At 39.3% G+C, this 24,620-nt stretch overlaps 1 protein-coding gene across 1 annotated transcript in view; it reads left to right on the top strand.

Annotated features, from left to right (window-relative positions):
- Nucleotides 1-6,621: 6,621 nt before the first annotated feature.
- The window catches only part of LOC145487641 (uncharacterized), a 27,321-nt gene continuing 9,322 nt past the window's right edge, over nt 6,622-24,620 (top strand). Inside the window, exons 1-5 of the mRNA XM_081466489.1 lie at nt 6,622-12,609; nt 13,401-13,535; nt 13,831-13,887; nt 19,395-23,183; nt 23,781-24,530. Of these exons, the coding sequence (XP_081322615.1) occupies nt 7,417-12,609; nt 13,401-13,535; nt 13,831-13,887; nt 19,395-23,183; nt 23,781-24,530 (9,924 nt within the window). The 5' untranslated portion in view covers nt 6,622-7,416. The remainder of the gene's footprint in view (nt 12,610-13,400; nt 13,536-13,830; nt 13,888-19,394; nt 23,184-23,780; nt 24,531-24,620) is intronic.

The following is a 24,620-nucleotide window of genomic DNA, read 5'->3' on the forward strand; positions in this document are numbered from 1 at the left end:
TAACTGCAGTTTTCAAAAAGAGCAACAGGTTAGATGTAAATAACTATAGACCTATATCAATCCTAAATGTTCCTAGCAAAATTTTGGAAAGGGTGGTTTGTAGATCTTTTGATAATCATTTGACCTCTCACAATCTCCTATCTGATAGACAATGGGGATTTAGGAAGGGTCATTCGACAGAAAGCCTTTTGTTGCACCTTACTGAAGTGTGGAAAGAAGCCTTGGACGATGGGCTTAAAGTAGGCGTTTTGTTCATTGACTTTAGGAAAGCCTTTGATTGTGTAGATCATGTCATTCTGGGTGAGAAACGTAAGGCCCTGGGAGTGTCAGATGATATGTGGATATGGCTGATGGATTATTTAGCAAATAGAAGCCAATTGACACAAATAGATGGTGCATTTTCAGAATCTAAACCTGTAAAAATTGGGGTCCCTCAGGGTTCCCTGTTGGGACCTAGGCTTTTTATTACTTATGTAAATGATCTTCCAGACAGCATTAGAAGTGGCGAAGTTTACATGTATGCTGACGACACTACCATTTATACCATTGGTAATACTACTGATGAGGTTGCTATAGCTCTCCAGGTGATATTAGATCAGCTACAAACCTGGTGGCAAAAGAATAGATTAATTATTCATGAAGGGAAATGTGATGCATTACTCTTGGATACAAAACCCTTTATTGGCCCTCTGAAGGATTTAGTCTGGGGAGACAAAACCAATGAATACAGATCTTTTTCTGTATGTCTTGGTATAGCCATTGATGTAAGACTCTCCTGGGCCCATCATGTAAAATCTGTCTCTACCTCATACAGCTCTAAAGTTAAAATGTTAAGACGCATAAGCTTTTTACCAAAAGCCACACTAGAAACAATTTATTACAAAACAGTCATCCCAAGCGTCTTATATGGTATGGCTGTGTGGGGCTCTTGCTCAGATTATTTGATGAAAGATCTAGAACTAATCCACCTCAGAGCAGCAAGACTTATCCATAAACTACCAAGAGACATGGAAGACGAAACAGTACTTATAAATGCAAATTGGATGCCAGTAAAATATTTTTATTGTTCTCGTATTCTAAATTTAACGCATAGAGCTTTTTATAATCTAGGTTTAGATGATGTTAATAGTCTAGTTGTTAAAAACGCTTCTTCTTATAGTCTCAGGAAATCGTTAAATGTTGTTGTATCTAGGCCAAGAACTGAACAGGGCCGTCGTTCATTTAAACACAGAGCTGCAATCGCCTGGAACTCTTTACCTGACTCTGTCAAACAGCTTGAAAACCCTCTTTCTTTTAAAAGGAAGATAAAATCGATCAAGACCTATGTCAGAGACATCAGTTTCCAAAAGGAATGCTCTGTAAATTATAATAAGAACCCTGAATTTAGGTATTTTTAAATTATTTGATTACTCTTTTTATCGTTATTGTATATATTATTTTAGTTTTATGACAATTGTATTGTAAATTTCTGTTTCTCTTATTTAGATTTAGTAGTAGTAGGTCCACATCAGCTGTACAGTTGCTTATTTTAAACCTACTTATCAAATAAACGTATGTATGTATGTATGTATGTATGTACGTATGTATGTATGTACGTCCGTACGTATGTACGTACGTGCGTACGTACGTACGCAATGCCATAACTTGTTTATATGCCATCAGACATCTGAACGTTTTGAACTTGAGCCTCCAACACTAGAGGAATATTTCCAGTAAGTTTTGAGCGGTCTAGGTGGAAATTAGTACTATTGTTAAGAGTAGAAAAATGAGAATGAGAATGCCTTTGTACCCTTGTCCTTTTTTATGTATTTGGTGGAAAAACTGACCTGAAGTTGGAGGGTGGGGGGGGGGGGGGGTGGAAATTCATGCTCAGAAACTGATTGCTGCCCATTCTCCCTCAAAAATGTAATAGTCTATCCCTAAGGTGTGTCTGATAAGCCTCAGTAAACCAACTTAACACTGAGGGGCATTTACAACTGAGCATAATTTATTTCTCAAGGGGGTAAAAAGCAACTTCAACTGAAAAGCTTTATCACTAGCATTACTTTTCTATTACTTTCTGTAACACTGCAAGAAGCGCTCCGTTTATTTTCTGCTGCTCCTGCAGCAGTGATTGCATGACTTGCTGCTGGTTTTCCTGTTCTTTCTTTTTCATATCAAGCTCCTATCGTCGCACTTCGCCATCAGCATCAGCTTTCTCTCTTAGAAAATCGACGAGCGGCTGGGCACATCTCTGGCCTGACTTGCGCCGTTCTGGAGATGCATCCTTTTCTGATTTGCGTTTCTTCGTCTCCCTTAAGGTTTCCATGGCTTTCTTTCGGATATCTTCGGCCGTTTCTTTATCCTTATCCTGTTGTTTGGAGGCAAAATCCGCGTCAGTTGTCGCGGTATCTTCTCTCGAAACTAATTCTTCAATCGGCGCATCTCTTTCTGTCAAATCATCCACAGAGATTCCACTCTTCCACTCTTCCGTCCACTCCACTTGCCTGAAAGAAAAGTCAAAAGTGGAAACATATCAGAGAAAAGTTATTTCAATTTTGAAAATTAATAGATGAAAAATTCAGAGCTTTATAAGCGCTTTTAATTTGGGGATCTTACTTCAGTTTTCTCTCGTACGTTCCCGTCATTGACAAATCCGGCTTTCGACAACACACGAGTATAGCCTGCAAGAAAGTAAAAGAATATCATTTTCCCCTCCTCATCTTTGAATAAATATCAATCTCACTTCATCCTGTTAAGAACAAAATTCTGGCTGAAATCCGAAACTAGAGGAGTAAAAGGCAGAAATACACTCACGTTTTCTGTACACCGCGAAAAGCAGCTTCTTGACGTCTGCGCGGGCCTCCCACGACCTCGCGTCAAAACTGACAACGTGTGCCGGACATGGAAATTACTTCCGGTCGCCGTCGCCGTCCCAAATCCTCTCGATGCTAAAGGTCTCTATTTTCCTCTCCGCAGCAAGTGCGTTCGATATCAGTCGTGCGATCAATTCTACGTTACGAAAGGCACTGGTTTGCTGCGACGGTGAAGGAGAGACTTATGTCATTTAAAGGATATATGACACCCGAGCTATTTGGTCCGATTCTATGCGCTGTATAAAATTATCTTTAAATCAGAGAAAACGTTAGGTAACAGTTACCGAGGTCGAGATTTCTCTCGTGTCCTTAACGTTTTTTTGTCCAACATTTTCAATTTTGAGCAACGTCAAGCTGTAACTTGGAATTTGCTTTGGACATGAAAAAAAAAAAAAAAGAAAAAGAAAAGAAAAACGAAAAGAAAAGAAAAGTAAAAAGAAAAAAGATAAAAAACATCTTAAAGAACTTTTAAGTACACCCTTTAAAGCTCGATTAGCGTTGCAGTGCGACTACTCGAACCAGGCCACCTGGAAGCAAACTAACCAATCAAAACGTAAACTGAGAACAATGGACTGATAGCTTCTCGCGAGGGCAAGTAACAGTCTGTTTCACGTGAAAACATGAACGCTTTCGACTCCTCTGCGTTATATACAATCTTAGAGATTCAGTCCTTATCATAATTATAAATCTCACTAAAAACATTTGGCTTGAAAACTCATTTTGCGACAACTAAACAGAAAGTTAAAAATTTTGTTAAAAAACGACGACGTTTCGACGTTGAGCTAACGTCATTATCAAGTCAAAATGATAGTTGATAAAAAATGTATAAATAGTCAGTGAAACAATAGTTCAATGGATGTGTTAAAATGTTTAAAATTAAACAAAGAGTTTCGCACGGATGGAGTCAGTTTGCGTGTTCAAGCTTGGATTCCGTTCCTTTATGCAAAGCATCTCATAGACGAGGCAATCAAATTTCCCTTGGCACTTTCGGAGAATTCGAAACTGGCTTTCGTTGAGGAGGCTTATGTCCCCGTGGCCCTCCAAAAGGTGTTTTCCAATCGCCAAGTTTTTATGTTCAGCAATACGTTGGTGGAGGTGTCGGGCTGTGTAGCCGACACAATCTGCATCGCACAGATCACATGAAAATAAATAAACCACGCATTGTTGATTTACGATCGGAGGCTTGATTTTTTTGGGCTTGAGATCTTGTTCCAGTTTCTTGCTAATAAATACTGGTTGTAGGGTAGTGCCAATCTTGTTGTTGAGATCGCACATTTGCCTTCTAACCGCGTTAGCTGATGTTTGGTCCTTGAAGGGAAGACTAACTCGCAAGACACGGCCGTCTTCCACTTGTCTTTCACGTACACCGGATGAAAGGTTCAGGATAAATTTGTTAATGGTGGAATTAATGGTCGTTATCGGTGTACAAGTGTACAGGAAACCGACTAACACTGGCTTACTGTTGCATTTCCAAAGCCACACGGATAAACGCTACAAACATTGCTTGCTCAAAACAATGATTCATCGTGCATATGCCCTATCTTCTACAACTGAAGCTTTCAATCAAGAATGCACTAGACTTCGCTCCATCTTTACTCGACTTGATTATCCGATAACGACCATTAATTCCACCATTAACAAATTTATCCTGAACCTTTGTTTAAACTCTTTGTTTAATTTTACACATTTTAACACATCCATTAAACTATCGTTTTACTGACTATTTATACTTTTTTTTATCAACTATCATTTTGACTTGATAATGACGTTAGCTCAACGTCGAAACGTCGTCGTTTTTTTAAAAAAAATTTTAACTTTCTCAATATGCTTAGAAATATTTTATCGCAATTTTTTATAGTTAAATGTTTAGAAAAATCGCTTCTTATTCGTAAACTAAACAGAAACCTTTGAAAAGCGTACAAAATTTAGGATCGAAACTAAGCAATCAACAGATGGCAAAGTTTCCTCGCACTTTGTTGGCTTTCAATTTTGTTGAGATCTAGTGTTCGTATTCTTCAATGTCATTGGTTAATTTGAGAAAAAAACATAGCTATCGCTTGTTGTCAAATAACGTTCTGATTGGTTAATTCTTTTCCAAGTGGCCCGGTACGAGTAGTCGCACTGTAAACGGTTCAAGTACTGTACTCAGGAGAGGTACCGTGAATTACCTCTTCAAGGAAAACTCAAGGGATTAAATGCTTTATGAATTGATTGACTGAAAGATTAATCGATACACTGATTGATTGATTGATTGATTGATTGATTGATTGACTGATTAACTGACTGATTCACAGACTGATTGATTGATGAACTGAATGAACGATTATTGATTGATTGAGTGAGTGAGTGAAAAACCGACTGACTGACTGAGTGACTGAAATGAATAAATGGAGGATGAATGAACTGATGGATTGATTGATTGATTGATTGACAAATTGATTGATCGATTATGATAATGATAATACTACTAATTTATAACGATGATAATGACGATGATGATGATGATTGAAAATACTAATAAAAGATTACCACTTCAGTTATAAAACTGAATCGATTGATTGACTGCGTACATATGTAAGCAAGGGGTTACACCTGAAACGTCAATTTGTTTTATAAATATAATTTTACTTACTTAATAATTATTAATCTCGAGCAAATCCCGATGTCTTAAACTCCTTTAAACATGTTCTGTTTGCAAGTTCTTTAATTTCAGTTTCATGAAACAGAAGAAAAAGCTAATCTTAGTGCTTACAACAAACGTATTGCTGGCCATCAATAAATAATTCCTACAAATTAAAAGATAGATAAATAAATAAATAGACAATTATATTATGTTAGAAATTCCATGGGATTATCAGAAAAACGCAAGTAAATGATTGATGTTTTCAATTGCTTGCTACAAAAGTATATGCAAGTCAATATTTCATCTTCTTTGTGGTTACAGAAAAAAAAAATTTTGCAAGTTACTGCAACTATACAGTCTGAAATAACTCGACCTTCACGATTTCTTGTACTCGGAATAAACCTTTTGGCTGCAAAGTTTTGAATTTCCTGTTAGCAAACAGTAAGCGTAATTTCACGATCACGTGGTGAAATAAATACCACTGGTATTTATTTACACCACGTGATAACAGTATCTTATTTGCAAATCCCACAACGCTTGACAATTTCACGGAGAGAAGCACGATGTAAAATCACCACAGAAGAAAGAGCACCAGTATTCGTTCCAGAACTGATTGTAATGGTTTGGTGTACCTTTATCTTAAAACCGTTAGCATAACCATGCCCTGACACAAGTTACCCTATCAAAAAATAATATTTATAACTTCTCCTTACACAATCATTACATCAAAAAGTACGCAGGCGATGAGAATAAAGAAAATCGTCAATTTTACAATATAATATTGATGCAACTCCAAATTCTCACAAGCAACAAGAAAAAAATTTAAGACATTAACTAACAGGAATTCATCGATTCATACTTCAAGCCTGGGACAGAAAGACTTCAGGAATCAGGGTCTATCTCCTTTGCCTTTATCTTAAGGCCTTGTGATGCCTTGTGAATATTGATTTACATTTGCATGACAGCCACCAGTAACAAGCAGCGATCGGTTGCACAGAAGAAACAACAAGTCGCCTTACAACTATCGTACTTCGAAAAAGATCTAGAAAATTCCTGCACATCCCACGGCTAATTTTTTACAAATGCGGAAGCTATCTGGTTATTGATATTCAATGTAATCAAAATTCATCAAATATATTTTCCACCTCTGTTTTTTTTTCTAAAATACTCTTTACACTTCAGACAACAGGTTGTGTTGAATCGCGTTTGCGTATGTAAATTAAAAATTGTGGTCTTTGTGGATGTCAAGAATTTGGCTATCCGTAAACTGCATACAGTAATACTCTTTGCAGTTACATCTGTGGATTGAAAAATTTTAACTGCCAGAAAATTCCTTAACATTGCTTTGTTACACTGCAGTCAGGAATGTTCCAGGGGACTGTCAGAAGGACAACGATATTATGAGATTCAAGATGCTTGCCAAAAAAGGTGTTTGTTCATCTGGTGGTTGCTTTCAATGCTTGGTACTTAGCATTTATGAGTGACACGCCTTGGATATAGTCCCATGACTGGAATTATTACGGCACGTTTAGGATTATTTCATGGATTACTGGAACAAAAAACAAATTCTCCTACAAAAGAAATAATTTATGTGGAATTCTTTTTAAACGCCTGGCACAGTATCAATACAGCATAAAGGGAATGTCTTGGCTTAACGAAAGCGAGGAACTATGCCAAACTACACTCGAATTTTCCGGAATAAAGAAACGTTCTTAAACATTTTCAAGACAGAATCGTCGTCGCACATTCAGTGTCAGTACTCAGGAACATTTACCGGTGAGATATCAAACTATCAAGCACTTTCACCTTTTTGCTTTAGTTGATTTCAGAGGCGGGGGATAAACAATTGCGGCTTGCAAGCCGCGCAGGTTGATGTAAACAATTGTTCATAGCTTTACGTGTTGTTTTAGTTGGCCTGGGATTGATCAAGATTTCTGGATGGATGAACAGCAAACTGAGGAAGGATTCACGGAGCAGGAGGACGAAACTTCTAATTTAAGTGGAACAGAAAACAACGAAACAGCAGCTAACGATGAAGATGACACTTCTGTGGGAGAGAATATTGAAGAACCCCTGTTGAGAGGAGACGAAGATGAATTCATATCACACGGGGAGGACGATGCCTGTGAAAAAACAGAATTAAATGCTTCTTCTACTGGTCAGGAGTCTGAAAAATTGAACGAAGCTGAGAATGAGGAAGAAGAGGGCGCAACAGAACTGTTAACGGAGGGAATGTCCAGTAGTGCCGATCACGAGACAACAATAAGTCTGGGAGATAATACGACCAAGTTAGACGATGATGATGTTGATTTACTCAGAGACTCTGACTCAAACGACACGTTAACTGTGGACAAAGAAGGAGAAAACAGAGATGACAACCAAGAAGCAGGCGGATTATCCATGGAAGAAATGTCTATCGACACTAACAAAGAGTTCGACGAGTTTGATACTAAGCTCGCGCAGCCTGTAGAGAAGAAATTGCCCTTTGTTTCTGAGACAGATTCAAACGAATTCCTCTCACAGAATGAGGGAGAGTATGAGACTGATCAAAATGATGAGGGAAGACAATACGAACATGAAGATGACACGGTGATGGACGGCGACGAATTGTCGCAAAAATCTGAAACCTCGACATTAATAGACGACAACAGTGTTGACTTAACAGATTCCTTGCTCTACACCGAAACAAACGAGGGAGACGAGGATGATGAACAAATGGACCTGACCGGTACGCTAACCGAGGAAATCGTACCTGATAACACTGACGGATATTTACAAGCATGCGATAACGAATTCGATGGGATCTCCGAAGTACAGAATACTGAAAGGGAAAGTCTTCTTCCACACACTGAAAGAAGGGACGATGACGAGGACACAGAGAAGGAAGACAATCCGGACAGGAATGAGGAAGGCCGGGAAAGTGGCTTTCTTGAGGAGCAGGAAACCTACAACGATAAGGACAGAGTGTTACCACAAGACGAAGATGACAGTGACAAACACAGAGATCCAGAAGACACATCGCAAATAGAAAATCCCTCTTTATATCCTCATACAGACAGAGAAGTCATAGAGCAAGATGATGAATTACAAGGAGGTTCCTCAGGGGAACAGGTCGAAAGCAGATCTCAACCGGAAGATGATTTCTCAGCAGGACTTGCCGACGGCGGTATTTCAGGCGGTTTCTATGGTGACGATGACTTGTCCTCGATATTTTCCGATGACGGTCGAGACATATCTAGCATCCTTCAAGAAAACAGTATTCTAAAAGAGGCCATGATGCAGCTAAGAAAGGATAACCCAGAAGGGTTTACTGACACCGTAAGTGAAACGTCAGACGAGGCTGACGATTTCTACATGTACCCGTATGGTGGAGACAGCAAGATGCAGACACGCAAATGGATGGCAGACAAAGATTTAAGCGACGCAAGGTTAAACGAGATTTTGCGAGAGAAGAGGGACTCCCAAGCGAAAATGCGACAGCTAGAGAGGGAAAAGGCCATGGTCGAGCGTAAATACAGACAGGACAAAATGGAAAGGGATTTCCTAGAGGAAAGATTCACATTAAAATCATCTAAACTGGAAGAGGAGATACGCAATTTAAAACAGGAAAATCAACGCCTTAAACGAGGAGGTCCACAAGGAAAAGGAACAATACCTAGCGCTGGAAATAAGCATGTTGGCATGACAAAAGAACTCCCTGGAAAAGCATTGACTAGCGAGAACGGGGACAGTGGCTTTCCAGCACGAAATGGCTTCGCAATAGACATTGCCATTTTGGCAAAGGAAAACGAGAAATTAAGCGAAATAATTGACCACCTGCAAGACACTCCCAGGAATGATCCATTAGACGACTTTGTTGACAATTTGGACAAATACGTACCCAAGGATGAATACATTAAGCTTGAAAATGAAAAACTCAAACTGGAAACAGCATTACGGGAAAGGGAAAGAAATTTAAAGGAACAGGAGAGAGAGATGGAAGAGACGAAGTTTGACCTGGAAGAAGAAATAGAAATTCTAAAGGAGAACCTGAAAAAGGCTGAAAATAAAAACAAAGAGAAAACGAAACTCTTGAGCCAAAATGACATAAAAATGATAGATATTAAGACAAAATTAACAGAAAAGGTGAGCAAGCTTGAAAGTAAACTAGAGCTGGAGGTTTCGAAGAAAGTAAAACTTGAATCTGTCATTGTCAATTTGGAGAAATGCAATGGTGGCTTTGAAAAAGAAATCCAAGATATGAACAATCGAGTTCAAAAGCTTCAAGAACAAGAACGGGAGATGGAGGCAAAGAATCGTCGGGAACTGGCGGAGTTGCAGGAACGTTTGCGAAAGGAAACTGAAGAAAAGAGTAAGCTCGCACGAAATGTCGAAGCACTTCTACAAGACCTAATGCAGCTGAAAAACAAAATGCTCGAAGACACAGAAAAGCACACCAAAGAACAAGAAGAGCTACGAGCCTCGTTTGAAACTGAGAAAAGAAAGATGATGGCCGCACAGGAGTACGATAACCGCCGACTTAAGTCTGAATTAGATGACGAAAAGAAAAGGAACCAGCAGCTTATAAGGAGAATGGCGGAGATTCCGGGGGAGACAATCGTTTCAGTAATGGAAAACACGACGGAAGCCGGTTTGTTTGAAAGCCCCGTAAATGACATCGAGGCTGCTCTTCTCGAGAGGACGCTTCAAGAAGAGGAATACAAAGAACCAGAGAAGGATAACATGGGTATGGACTTGAATGACGAACAAACTAGAAGTGAAGGCCAGTTGTGGAATGTCCCAAAAGCCACTGAAGACAACAGTGGTGACATCAACAAACTACAGAGAAAACTTGCGGAGGTGACAAAATGCAATGGCATCATGCAGCGCAGGAATAAAGAAATAGAAGAAGAGAATATCAATTTGAAGGAAAAGGTAGAGCGAATAGGACGAGATGTGAGCAAGATGAGAGAACTGGAGGGCAAAAACGAAGAGCTGCAGGAAGAAATTGCAAGAAATGCAAAGAAACGAACCGAGATGCAGAATAAACAGGAAAATATGATGGGAGAAATCGAGGACATCACCAAAAAGCTCAGCAAGGTGGAGGGAAACAATAATGACCTTAGTGACGAGGTGGACCGCCTGACAAAGAAGATCAAAGCCATGGAACAAGAATTCACTGAGGAAAAATCAAAACTTACATCCTCGTTGGAACAAGAAAAGACAAACGCAATCGAAGAAACTGAGAGACGATTAGAAGAACAAAAAGCAAAGAGTAAAAAACTGGACAACGAAATAGATGATCTGCAATCTGATATTAAGACTCTCAAAGACGCAAAGCGGGCCGCAGAAGAGAAGTATGTCAATGACACGAGAGAACTCGTCGAGAGGCACAATTCCGAGTTAGCAAGCGAACGAGAAAGGTATCGCCAACTGCAAGATGAATTAAACAACAACGCTGGAGCTGTGCGACGAGTGACTGAAGAATGGGAACAGATGCTACGAAATGCTGTTTCAAGATACGAGGAAGATCTGCAGAAAAATGAAGACGAGCGAAGAAAAATGGCGGACGAGTTTCAGCGTCAAAAGGAGGATATGAGGGCCAGATTTGACAAAGAAAAGGCAAAGTTGGAAACGCGTGTTCAAGAGATCGACAAAATAGCACGATCACCGTTCGAAAACGAAATAATGAAGGAAAACGCGGCAGTTAGTTACCAAGATCAACAGAGTGACTTGCTATTCGAAGACACACCTACACCCAGAACAAGTTTTAGCGAAGAGGGCCATAATATTAGTAATGATATCGCAGAGAATCAAGAGAAGATAAATACTCTTGCATCGCAAAAGCGCAAGGTTGAGCAGAAACTTGCTCAAATGCAGAAAACGCACGATAAAGAAAAAAATGATTTGTGTAACGAATACAAAAAAGAAAAAGAAAAACTCGAAGAAACACTGACTGAAGATTACAAACGAAGACTGGACGAAAGCAAGAAATACTACGAGGGCCTTGTTGAAGACCTAAGAAGGAAACACGAAAAAGAGGAGGAAGAGTTGGCAGACAGATTCAAGAGAGAAAAGCGAGAACTTGAAGACAAAATGAAAGACGATTTTTCGAGTAATTTGTCTTCAAGGAGTGCAGGTCTCGAAAACAAGATTCAAGATCTTGTTTCCCAAAAGGTCCAGGAGCAGAAGGACATAACAAAGAAAACCGAAGAGAAATGTAACACAGTTCTTTTACAAATGAAAAACAGGATGAGAGAAGTGCAGAGCGAACGGAACGAGATCAAAAGAAAGTTCGAGAAAGAAAAGAAGGCCTTAGAAGCGACAATACAGGCTTTGACCAAAGAACTGGAGAAAGTAAAACAAGAGAAAAAAGATCTCAAAAAGAAACAGAAGAAAGATAAAGCAGAAATGGAGGAAGCGTTTGAAAACGAGAAGAAAGAGATGAAGCAGATGTGGGAGAAGTGCAAACTCGACACAATCAACCAAATTGAAGAAGAATGGACAGAAAAGATGAAAAGCGAAAACGCAAAGTCTGAAATTCTAAAAGAAGAACTACAAGAAAATTTCGAAGCAAGGATAAAGCAAATGAAGCTCAAGTTCAAAGCGGAAAAAGCAGATTTGGAGCGCCGATTAGCCGATGCTATCTCCGAATCTAATGCTCTCGAAGTAGCCAAAAAGGAAGTAGAAGCCTCCTTAGAAGAAGATTATAGACGAAAACTGCAAAAGGAGAAGGAAAACATCGAAAGCACACTACAGGGCCTGCGACAGGAGATAGAAAGGCTGCAAGAGCACCGAAAACAACTTCAGAATCAAATGTCCAACAGAGAAAGTCGTGCAAACGCCAATGCTCTACCATCGTTGGAAACTAACTCAAAAGTGTTGGCAAAGTTGGACAATGAATACCAGGAGCATATGAAGAGAGAGAAAGAGCATCATGAGAGCAGAATGAAGGAAATGGAAGAAGAAATCAATAGGCTTCACGATGATCTTTCCCAGATGAAGGTGAAAGCTCGTCAAGAAAAAAGCCGAGTTAAGGCGGAATTTGAAAAGGAAAGAGAGGAAATCGAAGAGCAATTCGACAAGGAGCGGAACGAATGGCGAACGAGGATGAACTTTATAACTATGATGCAGCCAAGAGAGATACAAAGAGTAAGTTTAACTTTATCTTTGCAAAGCTTGTCGACAGAAAACTACCATAATACCGCACGTCTCTAGGCCTTCAAAACTGCAAGTCAAAGAAATTCCTCTTTTATAATACAGTTTGGAAGTAAACAAATGGTTTACACTTTTAATCTCAAATGTGATCAAAATCTAACTCACCCTCATAATATCAATAAGTTGGCACAGCGCAGAGAAGCGAAGCGAAGCGAAACGTCAATTTCCGATAGAGAACTATTGATTTGATACACCACCAAATTATGAGGGCCTCCCAGGGGTTTTTGGGGAAAAAGGGAACATGATCATTTATTTCAAGGAAACAAGGGATAATTTTGGGTTTAATTTCATGGAATAAGGGATATCTCTGCTATTAGAGGGAACTTTGAGAAAAAAATTTAGGGAACAGTGGAATTTATTAATAGGGAACAAGGGAGAAAAAGTGAAATTTTCAAGGGAACAAGGGAACATGCTACCCCCCTTGGGAAGCCCTCAACTCTTTCAAAGGAGTTACGCGTCAAGCTCAAGAAGCACGTAGCTAAAAAATCTAACAGAGGAGCAATCTTAAGAGAAGGCAAACATTTTGTTTCATTTTTCCAGTAAATAACAAAACAATTATAACAATAAAAACGCCGTGTGCAACAGTTTAAAACACATTTTCTTTGCAATGATCAAAGGTATCTGTTGCCTTATATTTGTCAAACCAAATTTGGCACCCTAAGAACATAAAAACGCTAAGTTTAGCAATAAGAATTATTTCACGTTTGCTTCTGATCATTTTTCAGAGGTCAGCTCATTTTGATAGACGTTCGCGTGACCTGAGGGAAAGAGGCTATCACCACAGTGAGAGAGTCACTCCTAGAATGCATAGCAGTGGGGAAATATCAGGCCCGCAACGTTTTGACGTGTTATCATCGACTGTGGAACTATAGAACCACACTAGTGATAAACTGCCGAGTACTCGAGACCGTTATATAATAACTAATGCAAGTAGGAAGAACATGAGAGTAAAGGACTTGATCAAATCAGGAAACACGCAATGGTACAGTCGAACATCATTCTTCAAGAGACGTCTATGTAACATGATGTCTATGAATGATATCACTGAACTAGGATTGGGTACTGTAGGGACTACCATTTTGTTTTTAATACGGGTAAATGACTGAAGTGAAGTAAAGGTTGTTAGATTTATTCCTATCACTATTATTGATTTAGACAGGTGTGTCGTGGATCATAGACAACTGCATGCAAACGGCTGATGAAAGCATTTTAGTAAGTAGTGAACATTAAGTGGGGAAAGACTTCATTAGACTAAGACGTAATTTAGCTACGCCACTGGGTGTGGATTAGCCACTGGGATTACGTGGCCAACGATCTAACGATATTAGTTTAAAGCTAAGACATGAGGGTATTCAATTTTTTTGAGACTAGTCAAGAAAGCACGAGATCTTTAAAAGAGCAGTTTTCAAATGAACGTGACAAACGATAAAGCTTTTTAACCTCAAAGCTCGAGGGATGTCACAATTGGCTTTGCACGCGCTTGGTTGAGAAGCCAACCGCTTAACTTTTGCCCTAATTACCCAGAATATGCTGCACGAGGTTTACGAACAATTCACGTGAGTAGTAAACCATTTTACAATTTTACAAATTTAAGAAGTCATTTAATGCAGAGTTGCCACCCTATTCGTTTCAGAACAGGTCTGAGTACGATACGTTGATATGACAAGTCTTAGTTTCAAATTCAGTTTGAAGCAAATTGTGAGAACGTTTTAACCAGTATAGATACATAAGAGTAATTCCTCATTACATAAAAATTGTTGTCACGAAATAAAACCACTTTTTGTTCACGGAAGAGCTTGGGAAATTGTTAAGGCAACTATTAATATTACGTTAAACGTCATTGGAAAACTGTGTTTAGCGTAGAGCACGCGTTAAAAGAAGTAAGTAATCTGATAATTGGGTAGCTATAATCAAATCTCCAGAGATGTACAAATAATGATGTTTGTGAACGAGGCTGTATTTAAACTACTTTACACGATATTCGTATGATGTTTCTTTCTCAATAGGCACGATCCTTTTGGGATTAAATGTTATTAACTAGTTATGTTTGGTGAATCATAGAATAGTATATCGTTTGGAAAAGGGCGACTTCATACAATGTATATTACTATTAGCTAGGAGGAATAAAATAATGTTTGCTGCACTGTTGTTCTCTTTTTGTGCCATAGTTGCAAGCCTGAAGTGTTTAAATTAGTCATCTCTTTTCTCCAGTATCAGAACTCATCGCCTAGACTCTTACTCTAAACTCAAATTTTAACACTTCTTTTTTTATCACCATACAATCTTTGTACGTGTAATGTTACCTTTGAGAAGTTGGATGTACATCAAAACAACGTCATCTAGTTCAATTTCTTTATTCTCTTCACTAAGAATGTAAGGAGAAGGAGGCGATTGGCCACCACTGTGAAATAAAAAATTGATCAATTACATAAACTAATCATTATGAAGAAGAGCACTTTATTAAACCATCACAAAAGAACGTTCACTCTAAGTGGTTACGCTGAGCCATTTACATGGTCGATACAGAAACACAAGACGCTTTGTAGGGAAACTTCCCAGGATAACAACTATTTTACAACGCCACCGAGAACAGAAATATAATAATCACTCAGGGACTTATAAATTTAAAGATATCACAAAGTAATATGTAACTAAGGGAGGCAAAAATGATAAAACATTTTTTCTGTTTGTTCGGATCTTACCAGTAATTTGGAAAACAAGCCGTTCGGATTCAATTTAAAATTTTTTGCATGCGTGTTTGAAAGATCGTGTATAAACTTGTGATAGCTTTGAATTAAGTACTGGCATTAACTGTGAAGTGAAGTTAGGGAGAACACGAAAAAAAGAAGGTGAACACGAGGTTCCTACAAGATCTTAGAAACTAGTATATGTATCAAAAGCATAATAAGAGAAGAAGGTAATAAGAAATACTAGAAAGTCAAAACAGAATTAAAGATGCACACTATTTTCCCGGATTATTTGTTGGCACACGACCGACACCATCAGGGAAACAACAGGTCAAGAAATAACGTTCTGATTGTCACTTTTTCTGGTATTTTCAACTATGGGTTTCCGTTTGGATCTCATAACTGGGCATAAACTTTTAAGCTTTTACTTTCACGACGGATTAGTTTTTGCGAGACCTTGGAGTGGATTCCAAGATTACATCTATGATAATTTATGTCCAGAAAAACGCACTAAACATTTTCAGCTGCTTTCGAACCAAGAATAATGCAAGTTTTGGGCACTTAATTTAGTCATTGTAACATGTAAGATCTATACGGGTAAGTTTGTGAGGTCTTTTCCAGCATATCAATAATATTTTCGGGGACATATGATTCCCTGCGAAACATCAACAGTTTAGTACTGCTAGTTGTACAGGAAAATTGAAACCTTGAAATGTCAGGATTGCCTCCAACAGTAAGTTGCATTTTTGGATGTCTTCCAAGGCCATTTATCACTTAACAATCATGAATTCGATCCAAAACTGTTTTGCTCGATGAAGCTGAACAAAAATATTCACGAACTACGTCGGGTTTTCAACAAGCCAATAAGATTTGTCTGCTACTTGCCACCTGCCAATGAACAGATACCGAGTCAATAAAGGAAAATATCGCATATAAAATATCTAAAGCATATGTACTTAAATATTGTCTTTGCAAATTGGTCTCAGCTTTCAAGTCGACCAAGAAAGAAGCGCAGTTTACAGGAAAATCTTACGAAGCCTTCCTAAGGGGCAAGACGTCCAGGTGAGTCGGGAAAGAAAAGTTAAAATGGCGTCCTTGGAATTCCAAATGCCGTCGCTTTAGCGAATTGTAATTTTACAGGCGCATTGTTGAGTCGAATTAAGACGGCAGTGGGTCTAAGTTTACCCTCCAGATTACAAAGAATGCATGAGCTCAGTTCAGCTTAAAAAAACATTCAATAAGCTACATTATCGGTGTTTGGTATTTCTGTCGATCTAACCGTACGCAGAATGATAAGTGAAAGAGATTTATTCACATTGAGCTATTTTTTGAAACAGTTGGGCTTCTGTGCGAAGGTATATTAGACAGACTGAGAACAAAAAAGAAAGTGAAAACGTTTTTACACACAACAATGAACCAGCACACGGAGGGAAGCCTACACTATCTGAGTATGTAAAACAACACCAAGTACTTTTAATCTTTCTCAAGTTTTTTCACTAATGACAGTTTCGAGGTGAGTAATATTTCGATAAAAGCGTTCTGGTCCACTCTATTACAATTTTATTTTCTCGATAAAGGGATAAATTTCCGGGCTTGAAAATCTTGACACCTTCAAGTTTTGTTTGGAATAGCATGCTGGCCGCTAAACCATCAACAGACGCTGTGGTCACCGGCGACGCCAATGCATAAGGCATTTCTGTTGAACACTAAACTGCCCAGACACACCATTCACTGCCAGTTGTGACACATAGTGCATGCTCTGGGAAAATTACATTTTAAAGTTTTTTACATCCGTTTTAAGCTTTTACACCCTTTTTAAATGCTCATGAACACTGATCGCCAAAGGGGCAATATAATTATCAAGTTTGAATTGATATGTTTAAATTCAGCGATAGTACAAGAAAGCGCAAGGCGAGGAATTTCTTTCAATGTCACCCGTCAGCAAGTTACCTCGTCGACATACTTGAAGTACGGCATACACATTGAGGAATGTTGCTGACCAGGAAAGCAAAGTTGAGGGCTCAACAAATTCCCGACTCTGACCTGGCTTTTCAGTCAAACAAAAAGAATATGAGTAGATGTTACTCGACACAGTTACGTCCCTCACATCAGCAAATCGTTGTCCAGGAATATCAAGTTTATACAGTGTGGATAGAAGCTAACTGTGACGACACAATTTGCTAAAATTATACATTTGACATCAGATTTGGACCCGTTACACACTGATAGAAAACAAAAACTTCATCTGGTCTGATCCCTACTATTGGTCACTACTAAATTACTCTGAACCATCTCATAAGATCTGGTGTAGAAAAAATCCCTTCATCAAAAAAGCTAATATTTAACAGACAAAATTCTTACTGAAAAAAGTATGATACGAGATTCTCAACGATGAAGTCGAAAAACGAATTTCATATCACAGAAGGCAACATAGAGAATGGTATGCCTGTAATAAGGAAAACGAAAACGATTGATTCATTAGCAAACTTGTAAACTTGTAATATGTAAAAAAAGGGCGCACTACACATCAAGCAAAATCAGTGCTTACCGAGAAAAGAGTTACTGCCTTTTGAACTGCTTTCGGATGGCGGACGAAACCTGACTATCTCTTTGAATCTCACTGTTTCCAATTTCATTGCAAATTTATTCTAAGAAACAAGTAGTTAATTCAAACAGTTTTGTTGCGTCGCCGAGGGATCAACATTTCGAAGCGTCAAGCGAAGGTAATGATAGTAGGTCAAGTAAGAAATCAAAGAACAAACTAAACCTCAAAACAATCTCACCTTTTATGGGTGCTTAAAACGCCATCGCGGTTGTCTAGCAGTCCTCGTCATAGACCGTACAATCACAACTGGCTAGATCTGGAGAGGCGATGTTCAACACGCGATATTGTTTGTAACTGTCCAATATACAAAATTAATATTTTATTTCGATGGAAAAACAAACCCAGTAGGCTCTCCAAAGGTGCATCAAGGCTTAATGAAACGCCGTATATCTAAATTGACAATTAAAAATCTCAATTTTGCTCTCGTTTTATTATATTAAATTTGCGTGGGCTACAGATTTCTGCACGTTTCGCGTCTCTAACAAAAATGGAACTTGGAAGACAATTTCCTTATTATGGTCATAAACCTTAACCAAAGGAAAATACCATCTGCACAATACCACACTGGTATCTCTATTGTAGACTGACGCGCCGAGTTATTCTGGCCTTTTGTCGCTGCTCACTTACCTTATAACACGCGTTCTCATTAAATGTTTAATTTTCATCAAATTTGGAGAAAAGTAGTGATAATTAAATATTCAAATTTCATGGAAACGATGCGATTTCCGCACAAGGAGAAGGCTAGTATAGCCGTCTGAAATTCGTTCCAGTTAACTAAGTGGTATTTAAAATAAACGAGGTAATTTTTTGAATTTCTGCTATTTTTTACTTTTTTTGTGAAAATGTGATAAACCTGAACTAAGCAAAACTTAATAAAAGATATGAAATTAAGGGGACAATAATTTGTGAATTAGACATGTCAAAACAGCGCCGTACATGAATAACTGTCGTATTCAGAAATATGGCATGTTGTTATTAACTCGCCAGTGATGTTTACAACTTCAAACTCTTAAAATCTGTAAAGAAAGAACATAGATAAGCATAAACGAGGCAAATGTTTTTCATTTTGGCTCAGCGTGAAACTAGTTACTTTAATGCAGATTATTTCGTTTCCACAGTAACCGCACAGCCTCTTAGTAACGATACGCAAACGACAAAAACGTGAAGAAAATTTCCATAGCGCTTGAGTAGTGCCAGTTCTTGAGATGTGTGGCAAGGTCCACAAACACGTCCAATAAAAAATATCATGCCCCCAAATATGGTAATTCGGAGTTTAAACAGCTGACTTAATTGATCATATCGCTCCAGATCTAAATCCGTGCGCAGAATACGAAACATTTAACACAGTGGTATACATGTAGTATCAATGCGACCGAATATTAGACGTTTATTTTTTGTATATATTTATAGATGCTGTGTGGTAAAAGACAAGTAGAATGGAAAATTCAAGTTTCACTGTAGAAAACGTGGAGACTCAGCTAAACACGCAGGTCGAGGGCCAAGAAAATCACTCGGAGGAAAATTATCGACAGGAAATAGAGGACATTGTGAGAGGATTTATCATTGAGAAAGATATCTTGGCTCAGACGCACGAGGAGGAAATAAATCGCATGAAAAGACGATTTGATTTGGAAAGAAAACAGCTACTAAAGCAATTCGAAATGGACAAGGAGCAAATGATCGAAGCTTCAAGAATAACCGACACTGTAGCGAACACCGAAGTTAGTTTTGCCGTCTCGGATACATTTGCTTCCGATGCCGGTCGACTTCATTCATTTTCCGAGAGTTCTACAGATGTTCAGCGGTCGAGTAGCTTCCAACGAAGGTCGAATGGCGATCATGATATCGATGAAGTGGATTCAAATTTGATACGCGAAATTGCCGAGGTTTATTTACGAATAAACAACGGCACGCTGACCGGTCAAATGCGCCCGGAATTGGACCTGGAGGATAAATATGAGAGAGAGAGGGAAGTGCTTGAAAGGTCATTCCAGTTGGAGAAACGCGAGCTAAAACGCAAGCTTGAGGAAGATTGCCATCACAGGCTGGAACAAGAAAGAATAAAATACGAGGGGAACATGGCCGAGATGAAGACGACGATTTCCGAGCTACAATGGCAGAAGAGAGAAGCGGAAAACCGACTGAGACATGAAAAGGAGAAGTGGGAGATGAATGTTGAAAGGGATAAAAATGACACAGAGAAAAGGCACTTGCAGTTACTCCACGACACAAGGCGAAAGTTAGAAGAAAAGCACAGCAACGAGCTTGAAAAACAAAGGGAGCGATACGAGGAGAACATTTCAGACCTGCAGACGGATATTTCGAAGTTAACGCTGCAGTTGAAGGAGCTCAACGAGAATTTAAATCAAGAGAAAGAGATAATAATGACAAAGTTTGAGAGAGAGATTAAGGAGATGGAGCAGGCGTTCTTAGAGCAGAGAAATTCACTGAAAGCTAACTTCGAAGCAGAGTTCATGATGCGTATTGAAAATGAAACTTCGCTTCTTAAAACTGTCAACATAAAACTAAAGGAGGACTTGGAAATCATGGAAAAGGAAAAGAAAGACGTGGAGAGAAGAGGCAAAGAAGAAAGAAGAAAGCTTGAAGAAAGATTTGAAGAGGAGATATCGGAGATGGAGCGGAGGCAGTCGGAAGAGAAACGCGCGTTGAAACTGAAGCTTGAAGAGAGATATCAGCTTGGACTTGCGAGAGAAAAGGGAGGGCTAGAGGAAACGATTCAAGAGCTGAGCGAGGAAATGACGCTTCTAAAACAAGAAAACGCACAGATGGAAATCACATTTGCTGAGAGGAGGGAAGAACTTCAGAGGCAACTGGATATGGAGAGAGAAGACACGAGAAGAAAGATTATCGGTGAAAGAGAAGAGATTCGAATTCGAGTAGAAAACGAGTTAGCACAAAAGTTCATGATTGAAAAGACGACCAAAGACGATGCCTTCCGACATCACGAAAGAGACGCGCTGATACTCAAGGGTAAATGCGACGACCTTGAACTGAAGATGTCGGTATTGACACAAGAGCGAGAGATGCTGATTAGAGAGCGAGCCAAGCTAGAGGAGAATTTAAGGAGCAAGGAGACGCGTTTGAAGGAGATGAACGACGGCAGGATTTCGTCAGGAGCAGGGCAAGATCTGAGCGCTAAATTGAAGGAAACAATCCGTGAAAAAGATAACGAACTTGCAGCCGTCAAGTTTGAAAATCAACAACATGAGCTGAGTTTGTCGGCAATGAGGCGCGAAAAAAGCGACTTGGAGGACGAGATAGCGAGTTTGAAGCGACGGTTGTCCAACTCGACGGGACAGTTTGGCATGAAATTCGGAAGCAACGATAGTGAATTAGCATCCATGCAAGAAAATGTGAGAAGAAAGGACGGCGAGGTGAGCACCCTGCAGCGGGAAAAGCACGATCTTGAGAGTCGGCTGTCGTCAATACAACGCAAAAATGACGAGTTAGAGGATGAACTGGCAACACTGAGACGAAAAAAACTAGAAGTCGAGGATGAAATATCTGCCTTGAAACGAGACAAGTCTGATTCCGATAATCAAGTAGCATCGTTGAAAAGGGACAAAGCGGAACTTGAAGAACTTATTGCCAATTTAAAAAGAAAACAAAGTGATTTAGAAGATTCCATGGCCGTTATGAAAAGGGGAAAAGTTGAACTCGAACACGAGATTGCCATTCTCAAACGGCATAACTCGACAATGGAAATTGAGGTTCACAGGCAGTTCAACGATCAACACGAGAAATCCCGCAATGTCTATAACGAACACGAAGACGTCTCGCACGACGTGACTTCACGCGTCACGCACGAGAACATCGCTCCAAGCGCCACGAGAGAGGTTTATTACCAATCGCAGGACAGTTCTGTTTTCAATGAAGGAGTACGTGGCTCTGATCATAAAAGAGAAGCCAAAGAATGGCAAAGAATGGTATCGGACTTGACAAGACAAAGAAATGACTTAGAGAGCGCTATTAGAAGATTAAGCGAAGAAAAATCAGACCTAGAGAAAGATTTAAGCGTACAGCTGGAATACCGTCGAAAGGTACTGAGTCAAGAGAAAGAGGGCGTGTTACAAGACAAACAAAATGACGAAGACAGGTGGGTTCTACAGAGAAAAAAAGATGACCTAGAGAGGAGAATAGCCTCTTTAAAGGAAGAGCAGGCTGACCTAGAGAGTGAGGTGTCCCAGTATCACAGAGAAGTGATAAGCTTGGAAGCGAGACTAAGCGAGTTAAACGATGAAAGCGCTAGTTTACAACAGGAGATCAAGGCCTTGAAGTACGAAAAACTAAGTGTTGTAAAAACGATTGAAAATGTCACGAATGAAAAACGAGAGGTGGGTGGCAATAGAAAACTGCAGTCAGGCATTCCTCTACGAAAGGTTGATAAACCCCAGTTTGACAACAGTATGGCTAAGCAAATTGCTGATCTGCAACAAGAGAGGGACACACTAAACGAGCAACTCGTAGACCTTCAAACAGAAAACTCCACGAAGAATGTTCACTTCTCTAAAGAGTATACGCAGAATGACGAGAAGGAAATTTCGGAGCTGAAGACGATTCGTAAAGAACTCGAGAGGGACATCACGATTCTCAGAAGGAACAAAACAGAAGTGGAAGCCGAGATCACGATCGTACAAGAAACTGCAAGACAAGAAGAAAGCGATCTCGACAAGCTACGAAAAGAGAGACTCGATCTTGAGCTGCAGATCACAGCATTGCAAAGTCAAAATACGAGACTGGAAGCTGAAGGGTCCGTGATGAAAGACGAGCGACACAGAGACGAGAACGAAGTCGATAGGCTTAGAAGAGAAAAGGCCGATTTAGAAAAAGATGTGTTTGGTTTGCAGAGCCAGCAGCGTATACTACAGACGGATATTTCCATGGGTGACGAGGCTTGGAGAAAGAAAACCAGCGCTACTATTGGCCTGGAGAAAAATGTAGAGGACATAATAAAACAACTGGAAACCTTAGCAAGTCAAAAAGAAGTTTTACAGACCGAGACAATGAGAGTCCAAATGGTAAAAGATAGGGTTGAGACAGAAGTACAAGAGCTACGTCAAGAAAAGACCGAAATCGAGATCCAGCTGTCCAGGTTAAAGATGGAATATCAAGAACAAAGTCAAGGTCATATACTAGACACAGCAGCTGGGGAAGTTGACTGGCGATTTGAGACCAATGAAACATTACGTGTGCAGGTGAGCCAAGCTATATATAATACCCCGTTACTTATAGGGAATGTAACCTGTCTAACTCAGCTTTTAAGACTTAATAATTTGATTTCTCCCTCTTTTATATCGATAAACGAATCTTACATTGCAAAGTAAGAAGGCAAAACATTTGAATAGGCATCTGAATTTGGTTTCGAAGGACAGGTGTCTCAATAAGAAAACCGCTGCACTGGTTCAAGATTGGTAACAGAAACGAGACATTCTATGAAAACCACATCTAGTTACTTTGTAGTAAACTTTAACATTTTTCATTACAGAGTTTTGTTTACGCAAATATCAGGATCGATCATAAACCAAGACCGACTGACAGGAACGCTATCCCAACCTTTCGCACTCTCCCATGCAATAAAATGTCAAAATGGCCTGTCAAAATATGTAAAAGTATATACACATGTACTGAAATTGAAGAAAATTAAAGTAACCAAGGAGGTTAGTTGAGATTATGAAAGAAAAAAGAAAGAGAAAGAGTAGACATTTTAAAAGAAATGCCTTTCATGACAGGTCTCAAACTTCATTTACAGAAACAAACCAAACGCTGTTACGTTTCCCGTCTATCATTTTTAGGAAGAACTGGATGAGCTACAAAGGCAGAAACAAGATCTACAGTCAGAGGTATTGAGGATTCAAACGCTAAAGAATAACGAAGAAGATGAACTACAAAAGCTTCGACAGAAGAAGTCAGAAATGGAAATCTACATTTACGATTTGCAAACTAAAATAGGGCGTCTTGAAATGAATGGACAGCCTACTGAACAAGAACCACACGAACTGAGAAATGCCACAGATGGCACATCTTTGACAGATGATCATGGCAAGTCAGAAGTTTCCAGACTTTCCAGCGACTTAGACAGAAGAGGAGAGATTGAAACTCTGCAAGATTACCGCTCCTCACAGTCACTTCTTCAAACCTCCCATTCTTTCTCCAGCAGCCATAATGTCACTTCTTACAACTCTGAAACATCAATCAATAATTCCCACGTCCACACTCATTCCCCACAGCAGAGTGTTTCCTCCGAAACTCTCGCAACAAATCCGCTGAGGAGCTCGTCGTTTTACGATGACTGCCTTAAAGTGGACAATAACCTGATGTCCTTGAAAAGAGAGAGGGAAGAAATCGAGAGTCAAATCTGCGACATGAAGAACCAACTAACAGTCCTGCAGACGGAAGTGACGGGTCTGGAGAACAGGAAAACCATTCTGGAAACAACGCATCTGAACTATGCTACAGACAATTTGAGAGCAGGGTCGGTAAATGGACATGGGGTTAGCGTCGACACTGATCTTGATTACAATATCACTAGAGCCATCACAGAGGTAACCATTCAATTTTACTACCCTTGTTAAAAAATACTCAGTTAGAAAGATAACTCTTAAATACTTTTCTCAGTTGGAGCACACTCTTTT

Source organism: Orbicella franksi, chromosome 1 (assembly GCF_964199315.1).
Source record: "Orbicella franksi chromosome 1, jaOrbFran1.1, whole genome shotgun sequence".
Classification (NCBI taxonomy): Eukaryota; Metazoa; Cnidaria; class Anthozoa; order Scleractinia; family Merulinidae; genus Orbicella; species Orbicella franksi.